Below are 18,049 nucleotides of genomic sequence, written 5' to 3'. Positions count from 1 at the left end.
CACTCAGACACAAAGTGTGACTTTTGCAAATGAGACTGTGAGAAGTTGTAAATTCGTGTTCTCTGAAGCTGACTTTGTTGGAAATAGACCAGAGTGGTCCATCTGGGGTCATGATGCTGGACAATCCTGCTAGGGGATTAAAAAACAAGCAGCACTGGGCATGACTACAGAGGGAGGAAGCTGGGTTTCTTGGCATGCCCATACGCTTGATATGAAATATAAGACAGTTCTTCAAAGAGCCACTTTGAAAATGTGCAGCCACAACAGCATCGAGGGAAGCTGCACTCAGTGAGTGATTTTTCAAAGATTAGTCTCACACTTCACAGCTCTGGTGCTAATGTCTAGGCAAGGGGCTGTTTATTTCTTAGGACAGAGCCTTTCTGAGGCTTCTGCAAGCTCCAATCCAGGCTTTCCTCTCAGGAGATCACTGCATGGGAGTCTTACTGAGACCCAGCAGGGCTGCCTGGCCTGGCTCTGGGGGCTCCAGCTGGATTCTTTCATCTACCCTCCCCTTGCCCCTCCACGCCCCGTGGAGCCCTTTATCTGCTGGTGCAGCAACACAACCCTTCTGGAGATTTCTACCTGCCTTGGCATGTGTTCACAGTTGGACAGCTGCTGGAGCGAGCTATGTCCTAACACCTGGGGGAGGCTGCCCATTTGGTGGCATCTGGGGCACTGAGGATGCCATCTGCACTCCTTTGTAGCGGGGACAGAGCCTGTCTGCCCTCTAAGAGGGATGTGACTTAAATGACAAACTCTTCTGTGAGAGAGTGCACTGAAATATAAGACCAGAGCCTAGCTTTCACGGCACCTTTGGGAAGTGGGAAAAGTTCATTTGGGCAGATGACAGGTTGCCAAAGGGGAGGGAAGAGACCAGGCGCCTGAAGACTAGCGTCGGAGATGATGTCACAGCTTTGTTTTGAGTCAGTCCTGAAAGTCTCTTTAGATAGGAGCAGCCATTGGGCAGCCTTATCATGAAGCACCCAGAAGATCTCTTTCGCCAGTGGTAAACCTCTGGGTGGACTTGAGCAGGGAGGCAGCAGGTGACTTCCAGCTGCACGGCCGTGGCACGGAGACTGCTTACCTCCCTTCTAATAGTCTCCCTACTTCCAGCTATCAGCCCTCCACGTGTGGGTTCACCTTTCCCTGTTCTCAGTCAGGGGTTTGGTTAGGGATGAAGCGTGTGATCCAGGCCTGGGATAATCAATCTCTCGTGATTTTTCTGGTCCTAGCAATGGGTTCAGGGTCGGCAGGAACAATAACATTCAATGATAATTTGGTTGGGAGTGCTGGACTTGAACCTGAAAGGATGTGAAGCTCGAATTCTTATAGCCATCTGGAAGCTACGAGGAGCCTGAGACTGAAGCCAGTACAGGGCAGACAAAGCAGAGGGTTGGAAAGAACCAAGACATGATGACGTTGCTTGCACTCTGAATCTAGCAGAGCCTGAAGCCTGATCTTTCACTGGACATTTCATTTCTTTTTTCTGAATAAGTGTTGTTGGAAGAATTTATGATTTGCTACCCCAAAGCAGCTGGTGGACAGGGCAGGAGTTAAGTAGGGCAGACTAACATAGTGATAGGATTTGCAGGGTGGTGAGTTGCAATTGCTTATAAGAAAGAGCTTTCAACAGAGCAGTCTGAAGAGGGTACAGCTCCCTCAAGAGTGAGTGCCTTTTCAGAGGCAGGATTTGCAACCTGCACAAGATGATCTCTTTGAAGGGGCAGAATAGAATATATGCAAGCTGCGAATGGGAGTTTGAGTGGGACAGCTCTTTGAATTTGTGTGTTTGAAAGTCACTTCATGACTACAGCAATCAAATCAACGCCCTTTGAAAGTTTCTCTCCAGTTAGTGCTAATAAAAACAGGAAATGATAAACACAAAATGGCACAAATATTCTAATTTTGTGAGCCCCATAACAGATCCTGGTGGACAGGACTACCACATCTACGTCCCCATCACCAGCCTAAGCTTGGCTGGCCCATCTGCATGACTTGGAGATGGATTGAGTCCCAGTATCCAGCACACAGCTTTGCTGTTGTGACTCGGTTGGTTCTTATAGGTAAGCGATGTCTCCATATCAGGGTTTGTTGTTCGCATTCCTTTCTGGAACTTGGCAGTCTGGAAGGCTCAGATGTAGGTCATCAGAGTTCACTGGATTGACATGAGCTCTCCAAAAACACTTTGCCAGCCTAGGGGAATCCAGCTATGCTCAGAGTAGCTGCTGGGTTCAAGGTACAGAGGAGACAGAACTATATGCACTCCCTTCAAGTCTTCCCTACTGCCTGCCCCTGACATTCCAGGTGCCCGAAGAGATAGTCACTCACTCAATTGTCCATTCATCAGCTACTCCTCAGGCACCCACAGTGGGCTGGGCATGGGGTGTACAGTGATGGGCACAGCAGACACAGCTCCTGCCTGTGAGACTACCAGTATGGCTGGACTTCCAGTATGGCGTCCCTTCCAGGCACAGCCTGTTAGAATTTGGATCTGGAATGTCCTGTGTTGAAGGCATGGTCCCCAGGGCAGCAATGTTCAGAGATGGGAATCTGGGAAGTCATTGGGTCACGAAGACCCTGATTTCCTCGATGGATTAATCCACTGATGGATGAGTCATTGTTGATGGACTATTGACAGGTGCTGGAAATAGGAGGGAGTGGGACCTGGTTGAAGGGAGTGGTCCTTGGGAGCATGCTCTCTGGGACTACGTCTTATCCCCACCCTTTCCTCTCTCTTTCTCTGCTTTCAGGTCACCATGAGGTGAGCAGCTTTGTTCTGCCACACCCTCCCCACCATGGTGTTCTGCCTCATCACAGCCCAGAAACAGTGGAGCCAAGTGACAATAGACTGAAGACTCTAACTGAAGTCAAAATAAATCTTTCCTCCTTTAAGGTTGTTTTTCTCAGGTGCTTTGTCACAGTTATGGAAAGTTGGCTAACAGCCTGGAATCCTCCCCTGTCTATCCCTCTCTCCTGAGATGTCTTAACTCAGGTATGGGGGAACTGTCATGTGTTTCCTTTGGAGGCAGGGTCTGTTTGCCAAAGTCCATCCCATAAGGTCTTCTTCCCACCTGCTCCTCCTTTTGTCCAAGACCAAGAGACAGCTCTGCAATCTCAAAAAACCGGTTTCTAACCGGACCTCTGCTCTCAAAAATCCTGGCTGAGTCTCTCCTAAAATTCCGGAAGGCCTAGGCACCTCAAGAACAATGGTTATGATTGTTTTGAGTTTTGCATTTTAACTGTCCATTTGGCTTTTATTTAGTGAAGCCCAGTTCAAATTTTAAGAGAAGCATACATAACCCTGACAGATGACAGATGACGACAAAGCCAAATCAAGACCTAGTTGGGCTCTAACTTGAGGCCGCCACCCCCAGGTCACGGGTGATGGTTGAATTTTTGCACTGACTTGAGGACAAGGATCCTGATTTTACCTGCTGCCCAGCTGCCTAAATGCTGTATCAGCAACCAGTGACCCTCATCACCTGCACCTGCTGCGCACAAGCAGGGCAGTGTCAAGCGTTCCCCTCCCCTCCCCTCCCCCCCATTTCTCAGCGCCTCGACCACAGCAGCTCAAAGCTGCTGGGCACTGGGGACAGTGAGTGTGGGAGAGGAGGGATCCTTCCCCAGGGATCACTTGGCGCTCCTGGCATGGCAGGGAGCCATGTTCCTCTTTGCCCTGTCTATGCCAGGACTTTGGCACCTGGCTAACACTTCCTGAGAGCAAACTGATACCCGCCAGTGATCTCAGGGGCTTCTGGAGAAAAAAAAAAAAAAAAAAAAAAGGAAAAATTTCAGGTTGGAAAGGTGTATGGATCACAGAAAGCGGGAGAAAAGGAGCGCTCCCCGTTAGGGACAGAGGGCGCCAAGGCTGCCCTGAGCCCAAGAGAATCCCCAAAGCTCTCTCGTATACTACATGCCCACGTGCGTGCGCGCAGGGGGCCAGCAACGAGAACCGGAGTCGGTGGCAGAGCCAGGAGACGCGGAGGGGCCGCAGGCAGAGCCCCCGCTACGCGCTGCCCGGGCGCGGAGCCCAGAGGCCGCCCACCGGCGGGAGCGTCGGAGCGCGCAGGGGAGGCAGCGGCCGGGTTTCCCCGGGCTTCTCCCCTGGCCGCGGGCGCTCAGCGTTGGCTCACGACGTGGAGGCGGCGCCTGGCTCAAGGGAGCCGGGAGTCCCCGAGGCGCCCCCGCTGCGCGCGCTGACACGGGGCCCGAGGCAGCCAGTGTGGCGTCCCGGAGCCCCGGGCCCGAGCAGGAGCTCGGCTGAGCCCTCCCCGCCGCCGGTCCGCCCGCCCCCGCCCGGCGCCCGCCTCCCGCCCCCGCCCGCGGCCTGGAGCGCGCCTCCCTCGCCGCCCAGGGTTGGCGAGCCGGCGCCGGCCGAACTGCGGGAGCCGCGGAGAGCACCAGCCGCCGCTGCGGGAGCTGCTCTGGTCACACCATGCGGGAGCTGGCCATCGAGATCGGGGTGCGAGCCCTGCTCTTCGGGGTTTTCGTGTAAGTAGCGGAGCGCCGCTGGCGGGGCGCACCGACGCGGGGGCCCACCGACCGAGCCTCTCTGCGCCCCAACTTTCTTGGCTCCGCGGCGTCCCCCCCTCCCCGGGCCTGGGTTCGAGGTCTTCTCCACTCCTGGTGCCCGGGGTCTGTGATGCCGAACCAAGAGAGACCCTCTCCTCTCCTTCCTGGGACCCTCGACGCAGAGCGACCCTCGTGAGCCAGGACTGGGACCTGTTTCCGCTGCCCTCACCGGGCGCCAGGGAGCCGGTCCCGCTGCGGGTCTGGCCCTCTAGCCCGCGCCTTTCCGCGGGCCCGGCACCACCTGTCCCGGGTATTTGGGCGGCTGCCCTGGACTAGAACGCGCACTGTGGCCCGCGCCCTCGGGAAGTTTCTCCCTCTCTGTGATCTTTCGAGGCCGACGTTGGTGGTCTTTGCTCCTGGCCCCATCTCCCATCGCCCCGGCCGTGCCCAGGGCCAAGCTCTGTCTCCTTCGGTGTCCCTGGCTGGGCAGCCCGCGGTCCTCCGGAGCGTCTTCCCTGGAGGCGCTTGCGGTACTTCTCCCGCTGGAAAACTGTTGCCGCCCAGGCTAGGGAAGTCGGGGGCTGCAGCCAGGGTGTGGGCTAGAAACACCCGGAGCTCCGACTGCAGTGGACGTCCCCTTCGGGTGCCAGGCAGAGGCCCTTCAGGGGCGGCAGCGAAATGCCGGGATGGCTTTGAGCGCATGGCACCTGGAAACAGTAATTTTGAAAAGAGGAGGGGGCGCTGGCGCAGCTCCCTTCAGAGATGTCTGGGCTTCCGCCAGATACCCAGGTACCCACCGCTTACCTGCCTCCGGGGCCCAAGCAGCAGGGAGCTGTCTGTCGCATCTCTCCCTTTCGGATGGGAGCCTAGACTCACTGGGCATCACTCCTCCATCTCCTGTCACCTAGGCACCCACGTCTGCATTTGAGCCTCCATTAGTGGCCAGGGTCTGTCTTTCCTTATGCCAGTGGATGTTTTCTGATACATTTGAAACAATAAATTGCATGAACTTTCTGGGTTTGTGGGTATTTTTTGTTGGTTGGGGGGGGGGGGCACCAAGACAAACAGGAGACCTCTCTTCGGTTTTCTGCCCCAACCCAGATTCATTCTTGGCAGGTGTGCTGTGTCAAAGATGACTTCTGTTCCTGTAGCCCAGGGTATACACCTGGAAAGAAATGCCTTTTCTTGTATGTGTTTCCTTACTGAGGATTAAATTCATCCCGAGTGTTTATTCACACCATCAGAAAAGGCCATGAGTGTCCCCAGATGCAGGCAAGCCCCCCTCTCCCGCCTTCTAACTGAACACTAGTGTTATTCACTGGGAGGAAGGAATGAGAACTTCAGTTGGGTCTTGATGCCTTCGGAAAAACAAAGCATTTTCCCCTCCTCTTACTCTGTTTCTCTACCTTTGGAATAAACATTAAAACTAGTGATTGCTGTGTGATCAGATGGGGACAGTTTCCAGTTGGCAAATAGGCTAAAACCCCATTAAATTATTATGTGATAGAAATGATAACATAGTGTTCCGTGCGCAGTAGAATGTAACATTTGTTGAGTGAATGTTTGCATGAAAAATGCTGAAATAAAGCAAGATAGGTGCTTGGTTACTTGCTTTGGTTGCTGTTAGGAATCTGCAACTAAAAAAGGGTCTAATAATATATAAAATATATAATGTTTTCAAGTTTCCCTTTAAATATTTCCCCAAATATTTATGAGATGTTTGCTAGTGTACAGTGGCCTATCCCACTGAAACATTAATGTCTGTGTGCTCTGACTTCCTCCAAGGGTGTTATGTAAAAACCAGACAGGCGGCTGACATTCTCTTCTCCAAGTTCTGTTGTGTTACTTCATGTATCCCTTGTCCAGTGGGATACATATGATGGCCTTTTGGACGATTCCCTGGGTTTCATATCAGATTAGAAATGTTAAACAGTGTGTCCAACTTGTGGCTTTTACCTGTAAAGATCAGCTTTGGCACTGCCATGAGCTTCCCGCTGGGAGATGTTCTTGTCATCGGGCAGATAATGACTTCCGGAAGGATATCAGGAGCATATACACAGATGACCCCTTGTTTTCTCAGATAAGCTTCTGGCGCCTTGACAAGACCCGCTTTGGGGGAAGTTTTATTCTTCCTTTTGCCAGCCCTGGAGTGGTGGCACAATTCAGAGGGGTCTACCCTCCTCTGTTCAGGAAGATGGTGATTTCTGCAGTCTGGGGAGGTTTGGGAAGTCCCTCTGGGCAAATCGAATCTGACTTCCTTGCTACAGTGTTCAAATTAGCCCATGTAATTCATCACCTATTTTAGGTTGGCATGTCTACCCTTTTTCCCAGAGTAAGAGACTAGTTGTTTTGTGGGGCAGGAAAACTCACCTGTATGTGTGCCTGCTCTCTGGCCTCATCTGCCCTACCTGGGAGCAGGGATCTCACATCCTCCCTGGAAATTTCAGTTTAGAGCTAATGAAATGTGCTTTGGACCCATGGGTAGCAGGAATGTAAACTTTCCCTTGCTGGTGAGTTTTCTGGTAGCAGATCAGGTGTGGCACCCCGGTTCTGTGCATTCAGGATTCTCAGAGGAAGCTTCCCAACAACCCCCATAGATCCTCAGGGTCTTTTGGGAAACCCTAAGAACCTCAAATCCCTGGTAATAAAATTAGTAAATAGCAGTGCAGATCATGGCTGGCACATAAACTTTACCCTAACAGGAAATGCATTGGTTATAGGAACCCAGTGTTTAGGAAAAATAAAAGCACAATGTGTAGTTTGAGGCTGCGTTTAGTGCATTGAAGCGTGTGGGCCTTGAGGCCCCATTGCTCTTATTCAGGGATTGGGGCAGGGCAGGGAGGAGGAGAAGCCCCTAGGGGCCCCCCTACCCTGCTGTCATCTAAGAGCCTGAGAGATTCAGGAGGCATTTCCTCAAATCCCAAAGTCAGAGCTGGACCTTGCTCTGCAGCTCTAAGGTGCACTACTGCTGGTGAACTGTTCGCCCTTACTGCTGTCGCCAGTATAGGAGCTCCTGTTCATTGATGGCTTGCTACCTCTCAGGCAGTAATGATGGCTGTCATATATGCCATTTAGCCCAGTGAAGGCCGTATATTGATGTCATCATGGATTGAAGAAACCAAAGCTCAGTCAGGTAAAGGAACTTTCCCTGTTATAGAGCTTATAAGGGTCCCTCTGAGATCTAAATTCAGATGCTGCAGCTGTGGAGTCTGGAAGCTCAGCCACCTCACTATAGGAAAAGTGGCAGCTAGCATTGGTCGGTGGAGGGCTATTCTATGCACAGAGCTATCCATGTGGCTTCTCTTTGAAGCTTTGTCTCACTCTAGGTGAATACTGCTCAATACTCCCACCTTACAGGTAAAGAAGCGAAGGTTCAGAAAGGGTGTGCTCTGTGCCCCATGATGCTTGCTCAGCTAGTAGGAGATCTGAATGTGGATTCAAACAAGCAGTTGACGGTGTCCCAAAGTCATCAGCCACTGAGAAGGTGTCTAGCACCAGGCTTCCAAATGGAAAGTGGTCACATCCTGAAAGTGATCCCCTTCTGTGACCTCTTAACTCCAGAGAAGCAAGTGCACATGACCCAAAGTAATGCTGGAAACAGATGCCACTCTGGCTCTTAAATCAAATCTTAGGATGGTACTTCAAAGGCAGAGGGGTTGGCAGTGGTGGTTCAACTTCTGGGCTTTGGGCCCATCCCAGAATTGGAAGGTAAGATGTGCATATGTTGCTGGTAAGAGCTTAGGTGGTCATAGCCAAGAGCTGGGGGCACAGACTCACTGCCTTCACCCTTGGCCATTGTGCCCAGGATATCGGGTAACACTGCAGACCCTGGGAGGATGACGACAGTCTACAAGGCTGGACAAGGGGGAAGTGTCTGCATGTTTTACCTGCCACCCAAGTTCCCTGGGCTCCTCTGTCCCAGGGTTCTTCCTCCCTGGTTGCTCTCTCAGCATCCTCCCAGGAGTGAGTCTGCTCAAGATGTCCGGTTACTCAGGTAGTGGTATTCTTTCCTTCAGATTAATCTTGCATCTTTCTTTGATCATGCAGGAGGCCTCTGCCAGGTGCGGGGACAAGACAAGAAGGAAGGCAGGTGCCTCCGTTGAGTTCACACTCCAGCAGAGGGCGCACGGTGGGCCCTTGTGTTAGTCACCCCTTATGCAATCACTCGTTTTGAAACTTTTGCTTCCCAACATTTCTCTTTTATCATCCATACATCAGATAGAGCTTTATTTGGAACTTTCTAGGGGCCTGCTCATGGAGTAGTTATTTTCTTTCTCCTCCATGAGCACACATTGGTTGGTGTAATTCCAACAAGACACAAGGAAACTTGGTACTTGAACTGGTCCAGATGACTTGCTTGAAGGCACTGGTTGCTAGGTGTTTGAAATATTGACAGTAATTAACAGACCTGTCATTATTGCCCCTAAGACTCTAGTCCAGGACTCTAGGCGGTAGTTGGAGCAGAGATGGAAGGATAATTAACCCTGGAAAGAATGAGAGGAAGGGGAAAAGTGCCAGGGAAGGCTGCCCAGAAATGTCTTACCTGAGTCTTGAGCCCTGAGAGCCAGGTGTACAGGGCCTGGTCTCTAGGACATTCCTGCAGAGCAAGGGCCTGAAGATGTGGAGGCATATTTTGGATGGGGATCCATCTGCTCCTCAGTTGTGACCTGGGACTATGGGTTACAGGGTGGGGGAGCAGGAAAGGAGTCTGGGAGGAGAGTGGAAAGGCCGGAGCTTGTCAGGATGTGTGGTGGCTCCCCTGCAGGCGGTAATGAGGAGGCCTGGAGATCTGCACCAGAGCACATTGCTCAGATATCTGCCCAGGGTGGAAATGGACCATTCTTTTGGGCACGCAGGCCCTGCTGACTTTTGTGAGCTCTGTCCTCTACCTGCTTCCCCGCTTGCTGGGAATTTTTCTATTCTGTCTTGCATGTGGTCAGTGGTCTCTCTGTCTGGCTCTGGCCTGTCAACTGCTGCACTCTGGGGTGAGGATGCATCTTCATCTTCTTTGCTTTCCCCTCATTCCCCACCTGGCCACGCCACAAGCCTGGTGTGGTCAACCTGACCTGATTTCTGATGATCATCGCCCTAGAATTCTGAGTGTTCTGTATTGATCCAGAACAAAGCTACTTAAAGGGTGGTCTGGTCTGGTGACCACCTGTGTCAGAATTACCAGGGGCCTAGTTCAGACCTACATAATCCACATAAAGAAGAGAGCCCTGGAATCTGCATTTTGAGTAAGGGATCCATTCACTGGTTTTGGAAATTATGGTTGTCCTCTGCTTCCTGACCACACAGGAGCATTGCCCTCCGCAGTCCCTGCTGTAATACGTACCTGATCTTTTAATGCCACTTATTGTCTAAGAGGCCAGGTGATGCACTCTGCTCAGTGGAACAGGGGTGGAATGGCAGATGTCACTGCTGGGTTGAGGCAGCATAAATCCCCTTAGTGAGGGGCACGGAACTGTGTGTTGACATGGCATAGCTGCAGGAGGGAGGCCCCAGGAGGGCGGCTGCCCTGGAGTTCACATCACTGAAAATGGGCTCTGGGAGAGATGCAGCTCTGAGCGTACCTGATACGCCCTTTGTAACTTTGCTCACTCCCTAGCAACAGGTTCCAAAGGAGTTGAGGAGGCGGGTGGCATAATAAAAGACCGTGACGAGTTTTGGAGCTAGACAGGTCTGTGTTTGAATTTTGGCTATGCACTACATTTAAGGCAAGTTGCTTAAAATCTCTGAACCTGTGTCTTTATGGGGGAAGTGGAGGTAATACTTCACTGGATTTTATGAGATAAGGAGCTTTTAGTGTCTACAGTATACACAATGAGGTGTGTTCACTCCTGTGAACTCCTACTACCTACACCTAGCATATGGGATGGGACATAGTGGTTACCTGGCCTCTGGCCTCAGGCTACCAGGGCTTAAGTCTTGGTTTTGCCCCTTATAAACTGTGTGAGCCTTTGGCAAAATATTTCTCCAGCTTAAATCTTTGTTTCTCCATCCGTTTGTGTGGAGTATTAACAATATCTATGGACTTACAGCCTGTGAGTATCAAGTAGGACAGCCTCAGTATTCAGCTGATTGTAGGTGCTTAACAATACCATTATCATTACCTTTTGTTAAGCTGAATCCATAGTGTACACTAAAGAGAAATTCCATAGGGTAGCTATTGATTTTCTTATTTTAAATTATTTAGAATGGGTGATTTTATTTTGATGGGGGGTGGGTACCAGGGATTGAACTCAGGGTCACTTAATCAACTGAGCCATATCCCCCGCCCTGTTTTGTATTTCATTTAGAGACAGGATCTCACTGAGTTGCTTAGTGCCTAGCTTTTGCTGAGGCTGACTTTGAACTTGCAATCCTCGTGCCTCAGCCTCCAAAGCCACTGGAATTACAGGTGTGTGCCAATGCACCTGGCTTAGTATGGGTTTTCTAGAAGACAATAAAGTCCTTTTTAGTATATTTCAAATGATTTCTTTTAGCTCCCCAAAGAGAGAACTTGCCTCGAGCTCACCTAACGAGCCAGACCCCATAGCAGCGTGGGTGGCTTGCTGTCTGATGGGGTGGGGGTCTCAGCCCGTGGTTTCTCAGTGGTGATCTTAACAACTGTGGTTGCATCAAAAGCCTGATCAGCTCTTCTGCCTTTGATAACACGTAAGGAAACGTGTTATCTGCTCCCTCTCTCTGCCTTCAGTCTGTTTTCCTCCAGCAGGGTTCAGTTAGAAGCACGTCCAAGGCCCTTGTCTTCAGATGCCCTCTGTACCATCCATACTGGGAGGAGCAGGTGGCCCCAAGCACTTCCCTCCCTGGGGATGTGTCTGCCCAGTCCTCTGATAAATGGAGCATCCTTCTGTTTGAAGTATTATTTGCCACTGTAAAATAAGTCGATTGTACCCAGAATTCTGGGAATTGATGATGTTTTCCCACGGGAAGATAAATGCTCATAACACAACAAAAGCAGATCATTAGTTTCAGAACTTGTGGATACAGTTATCTCAATTAGTTATAAAGATTATGCTTTTTATGACTCACACAAGGCTTGTGATAGCTTAGTACTTTTTTTTTCTGGGATAGTGTTTGTAAATGTAAAAATTATCTTGGTAATATTGCTTCTTTGAAACATACCATCTTGGCGTTGTGCGTGGATGAATTAAGAACACTGCTCGACAGTGAGGAAGTTCATGCAGGGACTGCTGCCTGTGTGTGTGGGGGGGGTGGTCCTCATCCTTCATCCAGAAGCTGTGCAGGTGTTATAGGACTTTTAGATGCCAGGGACGAGAGCGAGGACCTGGCACAGGGGAGCCCAGGGACAGCTTCATCACAAATTGTCCACAGAAGCCAGGGCCTAGTTGCTATTCTATCACTGCTAAAGACAAAGGAGCAAAGAACGGGGTCAGACGCTGCAGGAGCACTTGGGTTGGTTTCCAGAAAGCCAACCTGCCAGTCAGTGCTGGCTGTTGCTCTCTGCTTTACTAGAGGGCTTTAAAACTCTGTTTTTATTGAAGTATTAGTTTGAACGTTTGAAATGGCTGATATTTGACTGGTTTGACCTCTAGAACCAGAAATTTCATTTAGTTCAAACTAAAAATAACATACACACAGAAGTGCCCTATTCATAATTGTTGAGCTGCCCAGAGCAGCCCCGCCTGCCAAGCCCACTTCCCCCGCCCCGAGGGTCACCACTGCCCCGGATTCTAACACCATTTGGAACTCTGTGTAAATGGATCTGCAGGACACCTGTGCTTTTGTGTGACCTTTTTGGCTTGGCTGGTTTGGGGGTCGTCTGTGTGGTGGGCAGTCAGTTTGCTCCTTCTCATTGTGACAGAGTGTTCTACTTGTGACCACACCCCCGTCATTGACTCCTCTTGCTGTCTGTGGATATCTGGGTTATTTATTGTTCTGAGCTGTCAAGAATAATGCTGCAGTTGTTTATTGGTGAACATGTTTATGGTTTCTGTTGGGTATATACCTTGCAGTGGAAATGATGGGTTGTTCACCAGAGGTTTGTAGACAAGCGTGTGGCTTCTCTTCGCATAGCTGTGACTCTAAAGGCGATACCTGGTGTGTTTGCCGTGCTGACCTCCATGTGTTGAACAGCTACCTCATGTAAACCATGATGCAAAGGAGCCTAAACCTGCGTCCCCACCTGCAGGAGGGCAGGCACCATGGCAGGAGTTGGAGAAGCTAAATCTTGACTCTGCCAATAACAAAGATGCCCCCTGGCTTCCTCATCTGTTAAAAAAAAAGAAAAGAAAAAAGGGATCTCCCCTTCTGGGGGTTGTTAAGATGAAGTGATGTCATAGGTGACGGTGGCGTGGGAACCCAGTGCAAAGATGGCCCCTCACAGTGTTCCAGCGAGTCTCTCTGCATTCCTTCACCTCCTGTCCCTCCTATGACTGGGGCGGGGATGTAGGTCAATTATAAGACGTCTCATTCCCCCATGTGGTAGTAATAGGGAGAGTGTGGCTTTCAGGACCACAAGGTAGAGCTGAGTCATGCGCTAGGATTTGGAGAGCTCAGGAAGGACGTTCTGAATGACTGTCCAAGAAGTCATTGAGAAATCGCCGTATGTACATATGTGTGGGTGTCTTCTGATTGATGTGTGTCTCTGCCTCAGTTACAGAAGGAAGGGAGGCGGAGAAGGACGTCAGGAGCATTGTGTGTGCCAGCTGTGTACCTAGGCACTGGCCACCCATGGGGAATGAACCTTTGCAGCCCTCAGGAAATGGCATTGTTGTCCTGATTTACCAAGTTAAGAGTTGATGCTCTTAACCAAGTTAAGAGTGTGCAGAGAGTGTGTACCAATCCTTAAGATATGAGAAGAGCCCTTCAACAGAAAACCAGGCAGTGGGTACGAACAGGGAACCAACAAAAACACAAATAATTAACGCACCTTCAAATCTGTAACTTTTATAGAAATGCAAGCTATGCCTCATGAAAACAACAGCATAACTTTGTAGATTAGCGCAAGCTTTTTATGTGCTATGATCAAAGCGTGTGCAGCCATTACAATTAGTTATGTGGTTAACTATCTGCTGACTTGGGAAATCTATCAACTGTGGCTAAGAGGCAAAGCAGGTTGCAGAAGGGTATGTGATGCCATTGTAATGTGGTGATGTAATATATTCCATTTGTTTTTATATCTGCAAGAAAAATGTCTATGAAGATCCACAAAATCTTAAATGATGTTTTTTTTTGGGAGGCATTGGGGAGCTGATGGGATAATATAATATGTATTTGTTCTTTGAATGCCACTTATTATCTGAGTTATTGTTAACATTTGTTACTTTCATACATAATCAGGAAAAATCAATATGTATGTTTACTATTATGGGTAAAAAGGAGAAGCAAAGGAAATATAGCCAAGCGGAGCACTGGAGGATTCCTTTGTGATTTCTTTAGCAATATTTAAAGTAGGCATGTGCCAGAAATCAACATTTCTACATTTTACATCAACTAAACTATTTAAGAAAATTCAGAGAGTCAAGATTAACACCTGGAACGTGCAAGTTTGTATTGAAACAGCTGTAATAGCTGCTGCAGGTGGAATTGTAAACAGCCGTGACCCTTTTGAAGCACAATATTGCACTGCATTAGCATCCATGGAATTATTCCTGCCTTTTAACTTAAAATTCCAGGAAAAAAAATACATTGAGACACTAAAGTAAGAGAGACAAAAATTCTAACTTAGAAAGATTTTCACTGCTGTATTGCCTGCAAAGAGAAGTAAATATTTTTGCCAAACAAAAATTAATTAAAACTCAAATCAACATTTGAAGATGGTTTGGAAAAGTATGAATACAAAGAAAAATGTGTCACATATATTGAAAGAACCACTTTGCAAATCTCCAAAAAACATGGTAAAAATTTATGTTATGATATTTATTAAAAAGGAGCCATACAGAAATGTATCTCAGAATTATTGCTACTTGAAGTTTGCCTGATTTGAGTGAGTTTGAGGCTCACAAGATGAATGTGATGGGAACAAATGCATTTGCACTCACTTAAAAACATTTTAAAGATTGTAAAATACTTGCAAAAATCAAAGAAATACAAAAGCATAGGACATCGCCTTTCCCTCTGCCAGTTCTGTTCTCTTCACTGTTTAAACATTTTTTAACATTTTTTCTAGCTGTAGATGAACACAATACCTTACTTTTTTTATGTGGTGCTGAGAATTGAACCCAGCACCTCACACATACTGGGCAAGTGCTCTGCCCCGGTTTAAACCTTTTAGTATACATTTTCTGTAACTACACTGCAAAGAACATATTTTATGCATAGTCTAATGTTTTTTTTTTTTTTAACTGAACTTGTCTTGGATATGCTTTCCTCTGTGTAGGTCTGCTTGATTCTTTTTCCTGGCAGCGTGGTTTTCTGCTGGGCCAAGAGTCCACGTGTGTTTTAAACCTGGCTAGACATTGCCACATTGTCCACCCAAAGGGAACTACTGTGTGTGCTCATTTAAACATTTCACCAGCAGTGTGTGACCAGGTCTGTTTTCTTACATCCTCACCAAAGCTGGATGCTAATATTTTTATATTTCTGCTATGGGAGGTAATATAACATTTATTTTACTTTCCATTTCTCTGTTTGGTGTCGAGCATCATTTCACCAGTGTATTAGCCATTTATGTTTCTTCAGTAAAATCTCTGTCTTTTTCCTTTGGGCGTCTGTTAAACCTCTCAATTATCGATGTGGAGGAAAGCTCTGTGCCTTATAAATACTAATCTTTTTTTTCATATAGTGCAAGTCTTTTTTCCATATCTATAGTTGATGTTTAAGTTTCTTTGTGATTTCTGTTGTTGCATACAAGTTTTAATTTTTATATGATTAAATCTGTTATTATCTTCACTTTTGCTTTCAGAGTTTCAGTCCTATTTAGGAGGTCCTTTTTCCATCTAAAGCAGATACATTCTTATGAATCATCTAGTATTTTATACTTTAATTATCTAGCGTATTGGTTATTCATTTTTTTACTTATGGAGTGAGATGAAATATTTAGCTTTTTTCCTAACAAGTGGTTTGGTTTGTCAATTATGAAATACACCCATTTTTTTTTTTCTCTATGTCCATGAAATCGCTACTGATTTTTGTTTTGATTATCCACCTGGTCTGAATCAATTAGCATTTTAATCATCACAATCCTAGAGCACACTATGTATCCAGTCCCCCTGTGCCCCACCTCTCCGTGGAGAGTGGCACAGCTGTAGTTGGGCTCAGGAGCCAGGGAGCCTGGGTTTAAAGCACTATTTGCCAGCTGTGTAATCTGGGCAAGTTGCTCTCTCTCTCTGTTCCTGTTTCCTAGTCTTTATTAGTCCTAAAATAGTTTCAATCTTTGAAATCAAAGACTCTGGCTTGTATGATTTGTTTTATAATTGGTCATGATTTTCCATGTGGCCACATAGAATGACACTTTTTCTTTTGTAAATTTATATGGCTTGAACATAATGAGTAGTTTCTGTCTGGTGCATACACGATTCTAAATATATTAAAGCACATTAACTATGTTATTTGCATCCTCTATAATCTTGCTCTTAAATGTGCTCTTTTAAATTTGGTCTTTTTAATGTGCAGATATGCTATCTCTGTCAAACTAGGATAATTAAACCCTTCACATTGTTTTATTGTTGTTGTTGGTAATTAATATTTTGTCTCATTGCTGCCAACTTGTTCTGTTTTCTTTCTTTCTTTTTTTTTCCTTCTTTTTTTGGTACTGTGGATTGAACCCAGGGGTGCTTAACCACTAAGCTACATCCTCAGGCCTTTTATTTTTTAATTTTGAGGCAGGGTCTTGCTAAGTTTCTTAGGGCCTCCCTAAGTTGCTGAGGCTGGCTTTGAACTTGCGATCCTCCTGTCTCAGCCTCCTGAGGCTCTGGGTTTACAGATGTGCACCACCATACCTGGCTGCTTTCTTTTTGTGGTACTGTATTTTCATGTTTCTTCCCCTGCCATAGTTTGAATGTATCCCTGCAAAAGCATTGGGAACTTACCTCCAATGCTTCAGTGTCAGGAGGCGGAGCCTAAGGGGAGGTGTTTAGGCCACAAGGGCTCTACCCTGTGCATTCATTAATGCTGATTATAAAAGGGCTAGAGATTGAGTTCAACTCCATACTCCCACGTCCTCTCTTGTCCTTCTGCCATCTACCGTGGAATGATGCAACTCAAAGGCCCTCACTGGAGCTGGGCCCTTCAGTCTTGGAGTTCTCTGCCTCCAGAACTGTAAGAAATAAATCTTGTTCTTTATAAATTTCCCAATACCAGGTACTGTTGTAGTTTCAGACATGGATGAAGTCATCCCTCTCCATTTCTTGTTTAGTTGAATAGCTTTTTTTTTTCCTACCCTCTCTTTTCTCCTTCAGTGATTTGGATGCCATAATTTCTGTGCCTAGTTCTTTATTTCCAGCTAGTATTCTTAAATTTTATCTCCTTCAAATAAATTGCATCTTATCTTCATGAAATTTCCATTTTTCTTCATGTAATTTGTTATATTGAAGTCTAATTTATATAACATCAATATATTTCTACATAATCTGTCTCCTTTTACTTTTATCCTATCTGTGTTTTTGTGTTTAAAGTATGTATCTTTTAAATGACACTTAGCTGTATCTTTTAATTTTTTCCATCTGGCCACTCTGGAAAGGTGAAGCCAATTACAATTAATGTGGTTGTTGATATATGATTGGGCTTAAACTGATCACCCTGTTGTTTTCCATTTGCCTTATCTGACCACAGCTCCAAGAATCTCCTATTTTGCTTCTTCCTATTTTGCTGCCTTATTTAAGATGAGTCAAATACTTGTTAATATTCCATTTCATCTCCTTTAGTTTTACTTACACCTCTTTAAAGATTTTAGTTTCTTTAGAGATTACAGTATGCAGTTTTTATTTGTGACCATCCCCCTTAAGTAAATGTTGTGCCATTTCATGTACATTGTAAAAATCTTGTGACAGTAAACCTGTATTAAGTCTCCTCTTGTGCCTTTGGTATGTTGTCATCAATTTCACTTCTGAACAAATGAAAGTATATAAATCCCATGGAACATTTAAATTACTTTTTGTTTTAAACAATCAAAGTACTTTTACAGAAATTAAGATTTAAATAATGTGTATCCACCTATTTACCATCTCCACAAGTGTTCATAGTCTTTCAAATTTGGTTTTCCATTTGGGATTATGTCCATGAAACCTGAAGAACTTTCAGCTTGGAATTGTCTTTATTTTGCCTTTATTTTTAAAATCTATTTTTGTTTGATATGGAATTCTAGAATTTTTGGTAAATGTGGAATTCTAGGTTGGCAGTTTTCTTCCAGCCCTTTGAAGTCATCTTCATGTTGTCTTGTGGATTCTTTTTTTTTTTTTTTAATTGTAAACAAATGGGATACATGTTGTTTGTCTGTTTGTACATGGGTTAAAGGCATACCATTTGTATAATCATAAATTTACATATAGTAATGTTGTTTGATTCATTCTATTATTTTTTCCCTTCCCCCCCACCCCTCCCACCCTTCTTTTCCCTCTAAACAGTCCTTTCT

General features: G+C 46.6%; 1 protein-coding gene across 5 annotated transcripts in view; it reads left to right on the top strand.

The window, feature by feature from the left end:
* The first annotated feature begins 3,838 nt into the window (after positions 1-3,838).
* The window catches only part of PLPP4 (phospholipid phosphatase 4), a 115,092-nt gene continuing 100,881 nt past the window's right edge, over positions 3,839-18,049 (top strand). For 3 of the 5 annotated variants that reach the window (XM_079136764.1, XM_079136762.1, XM_079136768.1), the window contains exon 1: positions 3,839-4,491. In XM_079136764.1, coding sequence (XP_078992890.1) covers positions 4,436-4,491 — 56 coding nt within the window. In that variant the 5' untranslated portion in view covers positions 3,839-4,435. Of the gene's footprint in view, positions 4,492-8,559; positions 8,642-18,049 lie in introns of all 5 variants that reach the window. The other 2 variants (XM_079136765.1, XM_079136763.1) reach the window with 1 other exon arrangement.

Source organism: Sciurus vulgaris (genome assembly GCF_902686455.1).
Source record: "Sciurus vulgaris genome assembly, chromosome: 4".
NCBI lineage: Eukaryota > Metazoa > Chordata > Mammalia > Rodentia > Sciuridae > Sciurus > Sciurus vulgaris.
Note: the sequence above shows the minus strand (reverse complement) of the source record. Positions and strands in the feature narration are given on the sequence as shown.